Genomic DNA, 18,697 nt, shown 5'->3' with positions numbered 1-18,697 from the left:
ATAATTTCATGTCACTTAGACTGGTTTAGATTTAATTGCATGGTACTTACTGTAAAACAGCATATTGGGCTGCATATACTCGACACTAATAGGCTGCATCTTTGATGATCCTATAATCTGTAGATAAAAATTTGGCTAGTCTGGGTTGCCTAATGAATTCTGCAATTAATTAGTCCACAGTAGGGAATCTCCCAATGCCTGCAAAAGCACTTCATGTCATCAGTTACTTTTTGTTCACAGCATATAAGAATGAAACTGTGTAATACAGAAATGTTCTGTGTCTTTTTTTGTGCCCATTTAGTTTAAGATTTTTACAACCAAATTTAATTTACCCTAAGAGTTACTACAACAGAAATGCCAACACAGACGATGCTGCTATAAGCCTGGGCAGAATCATTTTTTGGAATGAAGAGCAAGGTTGCCCTCTGGGGACTTCTCTAAAAGTGCTTCCAAGAGCTGGGATTTTTTTTTATTCCAGCAAAATAATTTTGCTACAAGTTTTTAATTTTTTTTTTTTAAATATGAATATGAATCAAGACAGTCAGTGCTAAGAACTTGCTACATGGAGAGATGATGAAGCTACATTTCTACTTAATGCGCTGTATTGTCATTTACTCCATGGTTCATCACACTTTTCAGTATCAATGGCATGCTGGTATGTGTCAGCCTAAAAAATTAATTTAATGGTCCTAGTTACTGAAATAAAAGCAAGTTTAGTTCTATAGACTCCTAGTGTGATGGCCATACTTTTTTTTTTTTTTGATAGACCATTTCCCAGTTGCAGTTTCTGAGTCTCTTTATGCTGAACACGTGCTGTGTTGGAGCTCACACTTGTGTCTGTAGGTAAACGGCTGCTTAACCCCTGTATCTACCTTCCAGGATAACCAGATTTGGCGGGATGTTACCTCAGAGCAGCTCCTTGCTCACTGATCTGTGTGTCGGTAGCTCAGAAGGCAGCACAGATGTGGCCAGAGCTGTGAAGGATGAGGAGAAACGCAGAATACAGAAATTTTAAAAAACCGGCTTTACTGCTGAAAACAAGGAATCATCGAAACGCAGTTTCAGTCCATGAAGTTTAGCTCTGAAGGTAATTTGGCAACGTGGCTTTCCCTACCCTGGGCATCAATCACGGTGGTTTATGTTATTGCTACATATTGCGTTATTTGCTTCAGCCTCACCTCACGTTCTCACCCCCCTGCCCTGATCTAAGGTGGGGAGTAGCACCCCTTCGGTCTGGATCTTGTCAAGGTTAAGAACCCTTCAGACAACGGGGGCAAGGGGCCCGCAGCCCCGGTTACGCACCGTCGTCAGCCGCCGCGCTGACCGAATGGGCTCTTGAGGCGGGAAACGGCGGCCGCCCCCGGGTCGCCTCACGTACGTGAGCGCTGCAGAGCGAGCGGGAGGCGGCCCGTGGAGGGGGGGCTGCCCCTCAGAGCGGGCAAGGAGCCCGGAGGACGTGACACCCCCTCAGACCCACCGGTTCCCCGCGGCAGCGTGATGGGGCGGTTTGAGGGGAGGGGAGCCCGGCATGCCGCCTGCTCCCCCGCGCATGCGCCCTCCCCCCGTTCCCCGGCGTACCGCTCACCCCATGACGGCGATCGATCGCGCCGGCTGCTGCTATGGCCGCCCGGGTGCTGAGGCGGCTGCCCAGGTAATGGGGAAGCTGCAGTGGCTGCCCTGAGACACGGCCAAGCCTTTCCCGCACCACCCCACATCGCCGAGGGGCTTTAAATGGCGGCGGGGCGGCTCGGCGGGGCCTGCGGCGGGAGCGCTGCTCTGGGGAGGCCTCTGGTGCCCGAGATTGTAGCACCCTGAACTGGTGTAAAATACAATTTAGGCCTCAATCAGACAGGCCTAGGTTAACTTTTCCATTCCAAAATGAGCATGTAGTTTTGGATGCCGGGCGGTTGCGATGTAGCATGGTAATTAGCTGTGTTTAGTGCTCTGAAGTAGCTGAAAAGATCAAAGTTACTTGTTAATGTTGACAAACGCCAGGTGGCTGAAGTCCAGCAAGCACCATTGATAACTGTGTTCCTCAATAGAATACAGTGACAATAACCTTATTATTTAAGTAACATTGTTCACAAAACATCCAAGCACAGGTATCTCCTTTGAGCCTTGTTAGGCCCTTAATGTAACCCTTACATAAATGTACATACACAAGGATGTAAGGGCAGGTTTGGTGTTCTGGAAGCTTTGGAAATCGTACAAATTTTTGACAAGACCATTTAAAAAACGCTGGTATTTCAACATCCAGAAAAAGGCTGTGAATATTTAAGACATGCACTGCTAAGAGTCAAGCATATACCCCAAGCTCTTTGTCTTGTTACTTCCAGCTTCTAACATGAACACATTGAAAACATCAGTAGGTGACACTGGTATCTACCATCTATTTACTAGTAAGCAAATAAGTTGCCAACTGTTATGATCTTAGAATTGTACTCTAGTTTACTTGATTTTTAAAAAGGAGAATATAAAACAATTGCGTCCAGAAATTTTTCTGACAAAGCTTTGCTTAACCTAGCCGTTATGAATCTGGGCATTTTGTAGCTGATTTATGTTTTTAGCTATCTTAATATTTTTTTTTTCAGGGTGAAGCCATTCAACAGGCTGCAAGTAATATTACAACATTTGGTAAGAAGAGCATCTTGTTTGACTGAATTGGAAGCTTTTAAGACTCTTTAACTCTCCTGGGACAGACAGCACATGTGACTTGTTCATATGCTCACAGTGGTTCTGAATGCCATCATTTATTGCTCAGGCATAACGTTGCCCATGTGTCTGAGCACTTTCTTACAAGTTTGTAGTACACTGCAAATTAAAGCTTAATTATTTTCGCCTTGCCTACTTTTGTAGTTAGGGTCTGTGTTAGCTTCTGTATTCCTTAAGTATAATTCAACAGTGAGTTTGAAACCAGTTGTGAAAATACTTTAGTGATTTGTTCTCTCCTGTTAAAAAAAGTTACTTACAAAGCAATGAGTACATTTGGGTTTGCAGTATCAAACTGCCAGTAGAAAAACACGGAAGTGTTATTGTTATAATTGTTGCAGGTATTTTCTGAATGTCAGTCTTAAAGAACCATGCTTTTGTTTGTTTGTTTTTAATGAACTCCAATGTCGTGGTCAAAGAATGTGCAGCTCAAAAACTTGTCTGAGGTTTATTACACTGAGGCGCTCAAACATAAAGTGATTTCAAAAAAACTGTTTAGGAAATGCAACTAAAACTTGAAGTACAGCCTGAAAGCCTTAGCATACAATTCCAAAACACGTTTTATGATCTTAAATAGTGCACTTTGAGAATGTATGTCCATAAACACTTTTGTATGTTGCTCAAGGTATCCAACTGATCACATTTGCTTTATGTTTTTTTGTATGCACAGAAAATGTCTAAGCAAACAGATTCGACAGCTGAAGTGTTGTTGGAAAAGAGAGGAGGTGCAGGAATAATAACTTTGAATAGACCCAAGGCTCTCAATGCACTAAATTTTTCCATGATCCAACAAATTTATCCACAAATAAAGGTTAGTAGCTCCACTTCTGCCCATCCACTATACATGTATTATCTGAAACCAAATTTGAAATTCAGTCTGAACTCAGTGTGTGAATTTAAAGAATGAAAGTCTGTGTGAGTACATCGTCCAATGAACTCACATTTATAGGGTGTGAAAGAATAGACAGTTTCCAGCAAGTTAGAAAGAGGATAAGACATGTCAAAGAAAGCAGCTGTCAGACAAAATTAAATTCAGCATCTACATAAAGAGGCACCTATATTAAAACCAGAACTGAATTAAAAGCAAGCAGTGCTCAGCATTAAATGTTACTTTTGGCAACACCCAGCTGGTCTGTCATGCACACATTCCAAGCTATAGAGTGTTGTCACCTCTAGATTTGGTGCACATTCTGTGGGAAGGCTGCGTGGCTGAAATAAAAGATACAAGCCATTAGGAAGCAAAGTGCTGTCAGTGTCATTCCTTAAAGGAGAACTTTTTGGATTTAGAGTTACTTTTTCTACAAGCTGGTGAATTAATGTGACATTTTAAGCATGTAAATAGTGCTTTTAAATTTAATTATAGGATTTATTATGTTGCAAATTTATGCGTTCTTTGAAGAACATTTAAAGAAATAAATACTTAATCTGTGGTGCTGAATACTGGGCTTTATTTGAAGTACAACCTGAGAAGGTCACATAATTTTAAATACAGTAGCTGGTATAGAGAAATGTCTTATCTCTCTTTTATTCAGGTACACTTGAATAAGGGATATATGAGCATAGTTTAGGTGGGGGGAAAAGCCTGTAAAAGGCATCTTTTTCTCAACACAGTTGCACCACTGCTGGAGTCTGGTACCAGTGTATTTAATTCAGAAAACAACCAGAACAAAACAAACCCAAAACATAGTCTTTTTACTTAGCAAAACATCTGCACACAAATTGATTTGTTCCAGTCCTTGATTAGCATCGACTGCAGTCGTTTTGACAAAATCTGTCAACAGTTATAATGGTGTTTTCCTTGCCATGCATCTTAGATTTACACAACTTCCGCAATTTGGCCTGAAACATTGTTGTTATATTTTCTATATTCCCAGCGTTCTGCCCCAGGATTGTGTTCCCATTGAGATTTACATCAGGCCCTCTTTTAGGGAGTGCTGCCTTTCTTCAGAGTTTGGGAGCTCTGCACAGGCATTTTTCTGAAATACGAAACACAGCCAGTTTAAGACAAACTATTTTAAATTTGGTTTGATTTGCTTTTTCAAAAAGTAAAAAAAGGATTCTAGACTGTATAAAGAGAAAGCATTTTTTGCAAAGCCTTTAATCTTATGTGGAAACATTTACTTCTTTTTAGACTTGGGAGAAAGATCCTGAGACTTTTCTAATAATAATAAAGGGAACTGGAGGAAAAGCTTTTTGTGCTGGGGGTGACATCAAAGGTAAGGACTACATCACTTAAACATTTGACATATCTTTGCCAGTTACTACTTTCATTAATTTCCTTTATTTACTGTGACTCAGGTAAACAGAGGCTCGCTACACAACAGGAAGAGAGATTAGTTGTGTTGACTTCTTATGACACCTGGATGTGCAGATATTATTTGTCAGGAGACAGCTGTCAGAACATTGTATTAAACAGTAAAAATAGTTTTTTTTTAATAACTGGTAATATCAGCCAGTCATTCCTAGGAAGAAAGTGTTCTTGTCTGTATTGTTTTCTTCCCAAATTTTCATTACTAACAGCTTCTTTACAAGAAATTTCAAGAGTCCTAATAGGTAGCTCTGGTGCTATTGGACAATTTGTGTCTGATGTTTGAGATGGCTATATACAGAGCTGACACTTGTAGTCAATGCATCTGTGATGATTTTGTTAGTATGAATTGTAGGAAATCTCCAAACTCTGAAAATTAACAGTTGTTTCAAATTTTAGGTAAACAAGCAGCACAGGTTATTGTTAAATTATGTGCTGCTCTAATTAACTTCTCATTTTTAGTATTCAGAGTCTTAGGTATAATCAGTTTTAAGTGACTGTTATATATATTCATTTGAAGTATGACAAACAAGACTACCAGACATTAGAAGCACTTCCATACCATGGGAAGTAGACTGCACCTTCACGAGTATATGACAAAGTCTCCAGCACAATAGAATTGACTCAAATTTGAAACTTGGCATTCATATTTAAGTTTGAGCAAATTCTCTCAAATACAAAAGGAGTAGTAAGTTGCTGTTTGATTGCTGTAGAGAAAAAACTGTTATCGTGTGATACTTTTTGCTTGTATTACTTGTGATTTTTTTACTTCTATTTTCTATTAAACTTATTTTAAAAATCTTTATTTCTCTGAAGCCATCACAGATGCAGGAAAAGCTGGAAGTAGACTGGCACAGGATTTCTTCAGAGCAGAATACAGCCTGAACAATGCCATTGGTATGTTTAATATCAAATTTTGAAGCAGCACAGCTTTCATAATAATGGCTTTGAATCTAAATTTGCTTGCTCTCTTTGCTAATCTAGAAAAGACTATGAAAACATAACAGAAGTAGTAATTTTTTTTTAACCAACTTCAGTACCCATAGTGTAACATGTCTCATTTTTATACTTTGCATGCAGGGTTTATTTCTTTTGCTAAGATATTTTGACAGCTACCTCATCCCATCCATTTTTCTGGGTAGTTATATTTCTACTATGGATGAATTAAGTCTTAGATGCAGACAGTGCACTTCTGCACTAAGTATCATTAGTCTGCTTCAAAGAAGACCTGAGATGAAAATAGATGCACAGAAAATCATTAATATTCAGTCAGAAAGCAGAAGATCAAATTATGTTAAAGCTTTCAATTTAAATAAACTGCATAAATGAGTACCCAGGCCAGGAGATAACTGCCTTATTTTATTGCTAAGAACCTAGAAGTACGTGGTCTTAAAATAACTAACAGCAAAGACACTGGGTAAAGTTTACTGTCTTAAAGGATTTTAAGAAAGGATATGAATTCTTTAGAGTACAAGTTCAATGTTTCAGTGAGAAGAAAGTGCTCCAAATGTACTTTAATTGAATACAGTTTTAGTTTTTAAACACTGTAGCTCTAGTGTTAGTCAGCACAGGAGGAGAGGTGAACATGTTGCCTATCGACTTATGTTGACAGAAGAGCATAGAGTTAGAGTAATTTCTGAGAAGTTATTTTTACTTTGTTTGACAGATATTCCAGTTATAGCATGTTTGTCGTGTACCTTTCTTGCCTTCCTGAAAAAAAAATTTCAGGTTTCATATACCTGGGAAAAACCAGTATTACGATGACAGTTAGACTAGATGATGGTTGTAGGTCCCTTCCAACTAACTATTCTAGCCTATTCAAATATTAAAAGGGTACATACTTGAAAAGTTGTGGGCATTTTAATGATTAGGGTGTTTTTAAATCATATGGGTGTTTTTAATTGATTAGGGTGTTCTATGTCTATAACACATGTAATTACAAAACCTAGATTTTTAATAACTTTGATATGATTGTATTCCTTCAAGATTGAAATTTCTTCAAAAATATTTATTTATATCTTACATTTTACAACTTAAAATATACAGCATTTTCTATTGGAAAAGCATGCTTCTATAGAAATTTAGCTCAAAGACTAACATTTAGAACCCGTCCATTAGCTTACACATTCTATTTTCTAACTACTACTTTGGAGAACTGAACAGCCTTTAGAAATAGTTCTTTTTTTAAACAAGGATCTATAGTTGCTGCAGAAAAGCTAGCAACATGGCTGCAGCAGATACCCGTATTAACAATCTGACTGAACTTTAAATCTGACCTGAAAACACTGAATATGAGGCAGCAATTTCATTCACAGTGAACTTCTGAGTCTTTCCATGAATGGTAGTTGAAAGCATCAGGTCTCTAGTTTCATGCCCCAACAGATAAAGTTGATAGGTAAAATTGGGGTTGGTACTTCAGGACGTTATCATCTCAACCCGCGTGTGCCACATTCAGGGTTGCAACATGCAACAGAGCTGGCAAGACAGAACTTGTTTGCATAGCAGTTGTTCATAGTCACATTTTGTCTGAAGCCTCCCAGTGCATCCAGCTTTGTGGTAAAGTACTAGAGCGCTGGGACACACTCTGTGCTGTTAATCCAGGTTGTGAGATGGGGTGAAAGGGAAATTGTTGTGTCCCAGTGTCCTACAGAGCTATTTGTAATAGCCAAATGTGGCTAAATTGTCAGGTATTCACATAACAGCCAATCTGACATTTGATGGTTGTATAATGTTCTTTTACAACACTCAGAATCCAGGAAGTCACTAAATGGTGTTTGTTTTCATTGCTTAAGAATTACATTAAATACCTTCATTATAAGTTGCTATTTTACAGTTTAATTTACCATATATTTTCTATTGCTCTTCCTGAAGTAAGACATGGGGAAATGTGTCATGTATACAGTTAGTCACAGGTCCACTCTTTTGAAGAAAATGTACGATCTTTTTTACATTTCTTACAGGCACTTGCAAGAAGCCGTACGTGGCACTTATCGATGGCATTACAATGGGAGGGGTAAGTTACATACCTTGGTGTGATATCTGATATATTTTGCTTTAAAGTAATCTAATATTCTGTACTTGAGTTGAATGAAGCTCACGTGTCATTTCAAACATTTCAATTCAAGAACAAGCATCGTAATGTGAACCCTTGTCTCCTGCTTGTCGGGATAGATGGCTACTCTTCTAGTGCTTCTGCTGTCCTTTGACAGCTAACGCAACTGCTTTCTCTGAGGATCTGGTGACTGACAAAAGGAGCAGAATTCTGTCACTCTAGGAGAAAACCCTCACAAAGATTTTCAGAGTACTCAGGTCTGAGTTTGTAGATCATAGAAGAGCTGACAATTTTCTGCTCAAAGTGTATTAAAAAATATAACTATATTCAAATACAATTAAAGGGGAAATTGGAAAAATATCATTCTAAGCTATACTCTAAGAGACATTAATGAGTTCTCAATTTTTCCAAGAAATAATCTGGAAATGCATCTATTTTCTCATCTCTACAGTACTCCTAAAATATTACTTCCCCCATGTCCCCACCAAGGCTGCACCTTATTACTATAGCAACCTGGAGAAGAGTCGATCCCATTGCTAGTTACCCTCAGTGCTAATAATTGTTTCAGCATTTGTTGGTTCTAAACACCATGAGTTGGTAGTTAGAAGGGCAATACCATGCTTTCCTACATGCTAAAATGCTGTTCAGTTTGACATCTGTTGGATATATTTGCACTATAGCAGGGAGTAGAATACAATAACCTTAAGTTATTTTGAACAATGCTCAAGTCTGTCTGTCACACTGTCATTTAGATTGTTTTCTTGCACATCAGTATATGGATGTACAGTTTGTTTAAATTAAGTTTGTTAAAGACAGCATGCAGAAAGTGGAACACCACATCATCTATCACCTCTCATGACTCTTCCCTTTCCATCTTTCCTTATACATTTCGTCTGCTTTGACTGTGGTCTTTTCAGCTTGTGATCTAGACATACAAAGCTCTCCTCCCCTTTGCTCCTCTGCTACCAAGCCCCGAAGATCTCCACTAGATAGCCATTTTTTCCTCCCAGTCTGGTATGCAGAAATTGTTTCCAGAATAAAGAGGACTAGTATTGTAGCTCTTCCTGTGGAAGAAGGTTTTTTTTGAACACAGGAGACCTGAAGATTTGTGGATATTTTATGGAGTTTTGTGTTAGTTTTGAGTGGTGTTCTATGCTTTTCCCTTTCTACCACCTCCCCTGTCTATAGGATTTGGTTTGATCCCTCTAAATGGACTAGTACTTATATAGGAAAAGTGCATTAGTTCCCATGTTTCCCCCACCCTCTTCTCTCAATATGTTCAGCACTGGGAGCTCTGTCAGAACTGACCTTAACCAAACTTCAGGCTTGCATCAGCTGTTTTCTATTATGGCTCGCTGCAGTGGGATTTTATAGATTAAAACCTCTAGAAAAAGCCCTTGAACTTGTCATGGTGATACTATTATCTTGTTTTGCTTGCTGTATGGAAGTACTCTGTGCTACTGTAATTATTCACTAGAACTGCATACATTGGAAGGAGTTACTCTATTCATGGAATAATTAGATGCTTTGTTTTAAATCACTCAGATGCTAGCATATATTTTTTTAACACAATCAGGTCATTTTTATTCTGTTTCATATGGTCAAGATCTGGCTTAGTCCCTACAAGGCAGTGTGGGAGCTAGAAATATTTGCCACTTACAAGCTGCAGTAAATGCCTTTAAAAAAATTTCCATTCAAGCCTTTGGCTTTAAAAGCAAGTGGTTTTAGCTTAGGCTTAAAAATCAAGGGACACCTCTTAAATACTGCAATTTCACTATAGACCATTTATCTATGAATGAAAATGCAACCAAGTCAATCTCAAACTTGCTAAAAAACAGCACTGTGCACATCAAGTGCTCTGGTGTTCTAATTTAAAATAAAAATCAGACAAGTGAATTAGAAAATCACTAATTATGTGCTTAGATAGTAAAAGTTACTAATGATGCATCGATATAATAGATCTGTGATGGTTAAACTTGGAATTGTATAAAAAAAAATGAACTGGTTCCACTTCAGCATTGTTAGCTAGAGGCTGGTGGATGGCTTTCTTTAGAGTTTAATTAGCCAACAGATGGGGCAGTGGAGCTTGTTTCTGCACTTCCTTGTCTATATGCTCATGTCTGTTCATCAAAAATTGATATTCAGTGTAAATGTATCTTTTGTACTTACTCAGAGCAGTAAGTGCAAATGACAAGTATGTTCGATGAAGCAAAGATGACTGCATTTTACTAAAAAATCGTGAAACAAGTTATAAATACCACATTTACTGCTAAAGGGTGTATGCCATTGAAGGGAACACAGCACATACTCATGCTGCTAAAAACTACTATTCAGATTATTTCAGTTGAGTTCTATCCATAGATTTTTATTTCTTTGAAATGAAATACCTAAACAGTGGACAAGAAATGCAGAGTATTTAAAACAGTTTTGTTTGGTTTAATATTATTGTCTGTAAATGACATCCTAACTTTGGGCTTCTTAGTTTTAGAAAAGCCCCAATCATTCCTGAGTTCTTTGGAGTTGAATAGAAGTGTGCTTTATAATTGCAGTCTAAATCTATGGTGATAAATAGGGCTTTGCACAGAATACACTACTGCGTCAGATACTTTCTCTAACATACTAAAAGGATTACTAAAAATGTATTTTAAAAGTGTTTCACAGTCAAATAAAGTACACTAGAAAGATTTGAGTAGTCGCTTTCATTTGATTTGGCAGAGAATTCAAGGTGAATATTTGACAGAAAAAGAAAAGCTGGGCATAGACTTTGGAAGTTAATGAATGGGGTTCAGATCACTGGACTAACTTTACTTAAGCAAAGTTATATAAAGTTAAATAAAAATAAATACAGCAAATTTAAAACTTTAGTGACATATTGCCAAATAAGAAGTACATCATTTTTAGGAGCAAAGGCCATTGCTTTTCGTGTAGGAAGGAATCTATGACAGTGTGTACAAACTACCCTCCTCCTTAGTATCATATCCTAGAGCATGCATGATTTAGAAACTTCCTGAGTTAGACTTTATTTCAGAACCATGGTGTTAATAACCATCAGTAATCCTGCTGACCTCTCCATTCATCTGGTATTTTTTGACAATAAGTAGGCTTGGTTTTCAGAAAGGCCTGTGGCATTTGGTTTCACTGTTGAATTTCGTGCTTTCTGAAAAGCAGTGTGTTGCTGTTTCAGGCCTATTGTCTAATATTATTGAATGTTTACATGTTTAATTATTAATAAGGCTAAAATAGGCCCCAAAATATTTATTTTTTTAGTGATGAGTAAAGACTTGCTCAAACATAGGAATTTTTGGCTTTGGACAATTATATACAGGATTTAATCCTTTATTGTGACCTCTTACACAGCATATTTGTTAACCTTATTTTAGCAAGCTACAGATTCATAAAGGTTATACCATTATGTTACACTTCTTGCTTTAACAATTAATGCTTTGAGTTTTAGGATAACACCTTCCTGTGGGGCAAGTAGATTTTAATTATGTGATAACATGCAACGTTTTCAGTACAGAAATAGAGTTTGATAGAGTTGCCAGCTCTCTTAAATAGTTTGCAAAGCCCTTTGAGAATCTTATTTTCTAATCATGTTTAGGGAGAGCAAGAGGAAGTTGAAAGTTTATTGTATCTTGCAACTTAAGGAGAGAAAGGTCACCCAATGTTATTTCCATCCCCAACTCTCTTAGATTCTAGGGCCCATTTTGTGAGTTCTTTTTTTAAAGAACTGTTTGAGTCTGTGTTAGTCACTCGGGTAGTGTCAAATATGTTAAGCTTTAGATTATATGGAAGTATAGGGTTGAGAGAAGCCTCAGGATTATTCGTTTGCACTTGAAGAAGGGTTAAATATAGCAAGGTAATTGCTTAGCAGTTTTTCAGAACTCTACAACAGCAGGAATTAGTTATTCTTTCAGGTTATGATTCCCCAGTGTCTAATTTAAGTCTCTAGTATGTGTAATCAATATATTCTTGTCTTAGTCACAGCTCTCTAAGAACATTTTGAGATAGTTGCATTCCTTGCTCCTAGCCATCTCTCTTTAATAGGGATAAGGATAGTTATTCAGCCTTAACTATAGATTAAGTCTCTTGTTCTTCCTGCAATCCTCTGGAATCTCTCCAATTTGTGTGCTTTACAGTTCATTACTAGAGACCAGACAGTATTTCAGCTGGAGAAATCGTCAGCACCAGGTAGAACAGAATAATTATCCTCCATATATCACAGAGATAATCTGTCACAAATAGCCCATTTAAATGTCAGCTTCTCAAAGCATCAGGTGCTATGAGACCATCACTTCTAGATTTTAAGAGAGTTTACTGAGACTAGAAATTAAATTTCTAGTGAATACTTTCCAACAGCGAAATTAATATCATGTTTTCTTGAACGATATTGCTAGTTTGCTACAGGTTCCATGGGGATTCTACCAATATAGTTACAAATGTCTAAACTTATACTTTAGCAGGATTTGCTCAGCAGTTCTTATTACATTAAGATTTCTTATCAAGTAAATTGGTAGTGATGTCATAAGCAGCTTGTATGTTATATGTTTTAATCAACAGAATTCCTGCACACACAGGAGCTGGAGTTGGAACAGGATAAGAACAGCTATTGCTCATTTTTATCCAGATTGTGTGGCTATAACTCTTCAGGAATGTTCCATTCCCTGCCAACATATATATAAAATTTCTGGCATACATCTGCAAGTAACACTTTTTCCCTTGTTTCTTCCAAAACATGTTTAAAAAAGTCAACATCAATGTTGAATTTAAATTATGTATTTGTAAATTGGAATTATTTGTTGTTTATTTTTCTTTTTTTATTGCAGTGTAAGATAAAGCACGCCTTTCTTACTACTGCAGATAAAAAGCATAAATGAAATTCTTTATTCACAGGCTTCACGAGTTACCCTCTGAGTTACAACTGGGTGCACTGCTGCGGTAGGTGGGAGGAAGGAAGGGAAGGAACGTCTCAAAGATTCCACAGTCCACAGCCCAGTACCAAACCCAGTTCCCAGTGATGTAAAAGTAGGAGAGAAGGTTCTGCCCTGTATCTCTGTGCCATTTGCAGGTACAGACATCTCCCCAGAGTCTGTCCTTCTGAGCAAGTTACCTGGCGTTGCTGTCTGTCTTTTCTTGCATACTAGTGAAACAAAATCATTGTGAACATAATATGTGATGTTTGCCCATTCTTTTCCATAAAAAGTATTTAAATAGAAGTTGTGACCCTCTATCTAAAACCAAAGTCAAGATCTCATAAACCACTGAATATTGGCATTTCAATATGCTTCGCTGAAGTGACAGAAGACTGAAAGAGGAAGGTGGGAAGTGTAAAGACAACTGACTGCTTTACTGCATCATGACCTCACTTGAACTGTGAGCTGTTGATAGACAATCTGCCAAAAAAGCATCCAGGCAAATACGATAGGCCGCAGTAGCTGCAGATGCTATGTGATCATTTAAGTTAGGTGTCTTCTGATATTCCTGAGGCAAATAAAAACACAATGGGGTGCAGGGGAAGCTCCCCGTTTTCCTCCACATTGTAATATGTTTTTCCATCTGTTTTTTTAATTTATTTGCTCTTATTCTTAGAAGTTGTGTGCATATAGCGCTTATACAGAGGTGTAAATAGCAGCATTTGAGACCAGCATTCAAAAGCTAGGAGACATTAGAATTAACTGTATGTGTAAAATCTCACATTTTTTGCCCACTTGTGATACAATTTTTAATTAGAAGAATGTGCATCCAGCTTTGGTTTTGTGTTAATGTAAGCTCTAAAATCTGCCCTGAAGTTAAATTGTCATATTAAACCTGGAAAAGCTGCTTTCTGATTCTTTCCCTCTCTCTGGAAACTCATGTGTGTGCACCACAGAGGAGCTTGTGGCATTTTTTGTTGCCAGTGTTTCAAAGCTGAAGGCAGCTTTTACTGTAATGCAGAACACAGATTTTGCAATTAGTCATTTGTCGTACAAATCTTTGTGAGATTGACTTGGTGTACCACTTAGCTTTTGTAATATAGGATGTTGAAAACAATGCTGAGGCAATATGAAGAAAGGATGCGCTCTTTGCTGATATTACAGTATACTTACCATCTGGTCTGCCTGCTAAGCTCCTGCCTGTGATCCAAGGGATAAATGTTGCACTTCATTTTGTAGCTAATTGAACTATAATATCAGCAGCTCTTGACATCACCAAAAAATAACCACTGAATGTGTAACAATTTGCATGTGATGTTATTCCCCAAAGAGCTTGTCATAAAGCACTGCCTTGAAAACGAGTATTTTAAATGATGGGTCAGTACTGGTGCAGTAAGTGAAACTCCTCTCCCAACTCTACAATGACTGCATTACTCAGCGTACGTTATGAAAAGGAATTAATGCCACTATTTTACACCCAAAAGGAAAAGCAAACTTCCTGAATGTACATGGTACAGATGTTGGTATTATACAATTGTACTGCACTTAATATTTTAGAATTACAGAATAAGTTTTTGCATTCCTGTGCAATGTAATAACATACAGATCACATCACAGAGCAAAAAATCACTTGTCTACTCTGAGACTGAAGTTGAAGTTTTAAGCTGCACTTTCTAGAGTATTATTTTTTTCTGAAACCTGTGTATGTTTAAAGGAGGTTTTATTTGTGGCTTCATGGAAAGGACTTTCTTAGCCCTGTATCGTTGACTGTCATTGCAGTGATCATTTAATACCAGACTCTTTCTTGCTAAAAGCTGCGCTACTTTTCTGTAATTCTAGGCATTCATGTAGATGCCTAGTCTCGTATTGAGAGTTCTCTAATTACTTCCCTCTCCTTCCCTTTATTACAGATCAAGGGAAATAGGTTCTGAAGAGAATTATCTTTGCCTGCTTCTCCATCCTTTCATATTTCTGCTAATTTTTCTCGTTTCCAGAAGAATTCAAATACTCATTTTCTCCTGGATTTAGTTTTAATCTGTCTTATACCTTCTAAGCACTTTTTCTCGAGAAATAGCACATCATTACAAAATGCCCTCAGTTACTCCTGTCGTCCCAAATAACTGTGCCCCTGTTTAAATAAAGTTCTGTTGCATGTGCCTGTCTTTAACAATAAGAAGTGTTTCCTCAATTTTAAGATAAGACCAAAACTTAGTTACGCATTGGTGCAAGTTCCCTCCTGTTCTCCCTGCAGACATTAAGATGTGGTGAGTTGGACATACAGATTTCTTGCAGTAGCTGAATTATTAGGTGATATAGAGGGACAAAGGGACAGAACTTGTCTTCCAGAATTTTAGAAACCATTTAAGAAGTACTTACTATTGTTTTCTGAACATACGTGGCCAGTTATGTATAGGGAGACACTAGGGAACAACATTGGGAAATAAAGAATGCTTTCAAATTTAACACTAGAAAAAGTGTCACTTGTTAGTAGTCAATTACTTTTGCTATAGACTCTGACATGAAAGAGCTTTTAAAAATTCAAACTAAATTCTGTTGATAAGGGACACTCGTTGTTAACAGTGTTGGTGCATGGAACGGCTGATGTTTTTTTTTTTTTTTACAAGTTTCACTGTAAGAAGAACCTAAGTGATTACTATTAATGTGGTTGGATCAAACTTGTTTACATAATTAGGGGTCAGAACAGGACTGAAACATCAGATATGAGTACAGAGAATCTGTCTCCACTGAGCTAGTTGTGCTTCTGTGAGAATCTCTGATGCATAATCAGTATGTGGAAATTAATATTTTACATTTAAATCTTATTACATTAATATTAAATTATATTTTTAAAATACTTTAATAAGAGTTGATTTATCTTTCATCAACCAAATAAAGTGATATTCTTAGTCCAGATTGATCTGTTATACTGCATTGCTCTGGTTCACTAAGTCATCTTGTCTGTTAGTATCTACAGATAAAACCAGATTATACTCTCTGGAGTGATCCATAACATTAGCGATGGACAAAGATTAATTTTGATTCAGTTTAAGATTTGCTGTGTCTGGCTGCAGGGGATAATGCTCTTACATCAGTGATTTTGGATCTAACATCACTATAAGCTCCTGCTGCTTCCTGAATCAATTCCACTCACTTACATTGCTAACTGATGCTTTTCAAAATGTTTTTGCTGCACCTTGGCTATTTTTATAAATCTGTAGTCAGGTATATTTGCCCTTTGTTGTGTTACGCTCAGTTTGTTTTTTGATTGTGACGATTTTTTTTGCAGTTCTAGTCCTACGAACAACTGTATTCTTACGCAGTTAAAAATGAGCGTGATCATGGCATGTTTACCGGTGCAACAGGACTTTCACTGCAGATGGTATTAACATTGATATTATCACAAAATTGTTTGCTTGAACAGCTAAGAATTCGTTATCAGCCTAGTGAAGATGATAAAAGCAACAATCCTGAAAGCTTTTTCTGTTTGTATTTCTTTTTTTCTGTTGTTTATGCTTTCCTAGGCTGCGATTACAGTCTGAGTTAGGTTATTTGGTAAATAGACTAAACATAATTTATGGTTTTGCTGTGACACAGATCTACTTTTCTGTATGTGAACAGATGTTTATGCATGTCATTGAGGAAGGGCATATTTATTTTGTGCTGCATGTTGTGGTGTCCCTCAATTTCTTAATAAGTTCCCTAGATGCGATAAGTTCACCGATTTACTAATATGGGTCATTCTCAATTTAAGATACAATAAAACAGCCTTCCAGCTACAGTTTAATTTTCTGTATTCTATTTCTCCGTCTATCAGTAATTTGCACCTTGGTTTTCATTTGAAAAATACTTCTAATAAGGTTCTGTATTCATCATGATAAAAAAATGGAAATCAATCATGAATTTTCTATACACAATCACATAATGACTTTTGAAATACAGCACTGAGTAGGAAATTGTGTATCTGAAGTAAAATTCAAATACTCTACTGGCTGTTTCAGAAGCTTGTTGAGGAATTCAGACAGAACTGCCTATAATATCTTGTGCCTTATTGAGGTGAGCTGAGCCTAATAGTAGTAACACACTGGTTTTAGGATTAATATCTTAATATCCATGCAGTAATAAATGTAATGTGTAACCAAAGACCTGCATAGCTAATCGATCCCCAGTAATACATTGTCAGACCACCATTTCTGCTCTTATCTATGTTTTTGGTTAATTCATATGTAAACCCTACAGGAAGATTGTTTAAATTAATTGCTTGGTAATTTCTTAACTTCTAGTCTTATTCTTTAAGTATCCTTTATGAAATTCAAACATTCAGCTGTCAACGGGGAAAAAAAGTTTAATGCCATTAATTAAGATAAACTATCTGCATTAAAAAACAAGCCTGATTCACCATAGGAATCTATTATCTTGGAAAAGTCTGAAGGAAGATATTAGCTTTAGTATATATTTTAACTCTAGTTGTGTAAGATTTCAGTTAAATTTGATTCTTAAAAAGCCAGAAATGAAGGAGGAATGCATTTAGACTTCCTTTACATGGGATACTATTATATTAAACTAAGAAGCATCTGTCCTCTGTATTAGATGGAGAAGGTTAAACACCTACAGTGAATGTGCTAAAATTTGGGAAGTTGCAAATAAACATTAGAAAGCACATGATCATTAGTTTAATGAATCACTGGGGTTTGTACCCTCAAAGCACTAACTCATTTTTCTCTCCTTATTTTATGTTGGATTATTTAGAAATGATCTTCAAATAAATGAGGACATATTTGCATTATTTTCTTTATAATGAATTAAAAGAAAATATAGTTTTAGTCTTTTAAATATACATCTAAAATTAAGCTCTTATCTATAATATAAAGCTTGAAGGCTATCTAAAAAACAAATCCAATTATGGCTTTAGTGCCTGAAAAAGTGAAATCTGATTTAATTACTTCTTTCAAAAGAAAATTTCCTCTTTCAACTGTTTATTTTTAAAACTCTACAGTTATTTTTATCACTGTAAAAAAGAACAAGCCTGAAGAGAAGCTCTCTTCATGGAGTTCACACTCTAGTCTTTGTTACTTAGTACTCAACCTGAAAACTTGAGTTGTTATATAAACTTCTGATTGTCTCGAAAATAAGCCAGAAAAAACGCTTTATGATAGATACTATTTACATTAGATGTGGGATTAGGAAAAAAGTAATTTCAGCATTAGAAAGAGCAAAATGGGCATGATTTTTAAGTTTCATTATCTTCATAAAAAGATTGTAATTATTGCTGAACATGCATAAAAACACCAGGCTTTACCAGATACAGTGAAAATGTGCTGTTATGATGTTTTTTAAAAAGTTGGAAGTTATAATGTCACATTTCCATTTCATTGAAGACTTCTAGAGCTGGTTTTGGCTTAGTCTCTGAATATAAAATCAAGTATGATAACCAATTACCTTAAGTGTCCATTTCTCAGGAAATTAGTCTGGAATCTTAAAAACTTAATACGTCTCTATTAAAACCTGAGACTGGCAGATATTTATTTTACAGAAAAAAAACTTGAAGATATTTTCCAGTTTAGTCAGGTGTCGCCCTAATGGAATAAGCAGTGACAATTAATTTCTTGCTGGGCAGAATTTGAGGAGAGGCCAGGGAAAAATGCATGAGAATGGTGTGAGGAAATGGATGTAACTTGTATTAAATGGAGATAACTTTTTAAAATTTTAATGTAAACC

The 18,697-nt window shown here is 36.6% G+C and overlaps 1 protein-coding gene across 3 annotated transcripts in view; it reads left to right on the top strand.

Annotated features, from left to right (window-relative positions):
• The first annotated feature begins 951 nt into the window (after positions 1–951).
• Positions 952–18,697, top strand: part of HIBCH (3-hydroxyisobutyryl-CoA hydrolase) — a 37,633-nt gene continuing 19,887 nt past the window's right edge. Inside the window, exons 1-6 of one of the 3 annotated variants that reach the window (XM_065840322.2) lie at positions 952–1,087; positions 2,592–2,634; positions 3,380–3,520; positions 4,841–4,925; positions 5,834–5,914; positions 7,978–8,030. In XM_065840322.2, coding sequence (XP_065696394.1) covers positions 3,383–3,520; positions 4,841–4,925; positions 5,834–5,914; positions 7,978–8,030 — 357 coding nt within the window. In that variant the 5' untranslated portion in view covers positions 952–1,087; positions 2,592–2,634; positions 3,380–3,382. Of the gene's footprint in view, positions 1,088–1,543; positions 1,652–2,591; positions 2,635–3,379; positions 3,521–4,840; positions 4,926–5,833; positions 5,915–7,977; positions 8,031–18,697 lie in introns of those variants that run through there. The other 2 variants (XM_065840321.2, XM_065840319.2) reach the window with 2 other exon arrangements.

The sequence above is a fragment of the Patagioenas fasciata genome, chromosome 7 (genome assembly GCF_037038585.1).
Source record: "Patagioenas fasciata isolate bPatFas1 chromosome 7, bPatFas1.hap1, whole genome shotgun sequence".
Classification (NCBI taxonomy): Eukaryota; Metazoa; Chordata; class Aves; order Columbiformes; family Columbidae; genus Patagioenas; species Patagioenas fasciata.
The sequence above is the reverse complement of the archived record's forward strand: the minus strand, read 5'-3'. Positions and strand labels throughout refer to the sequence as shown.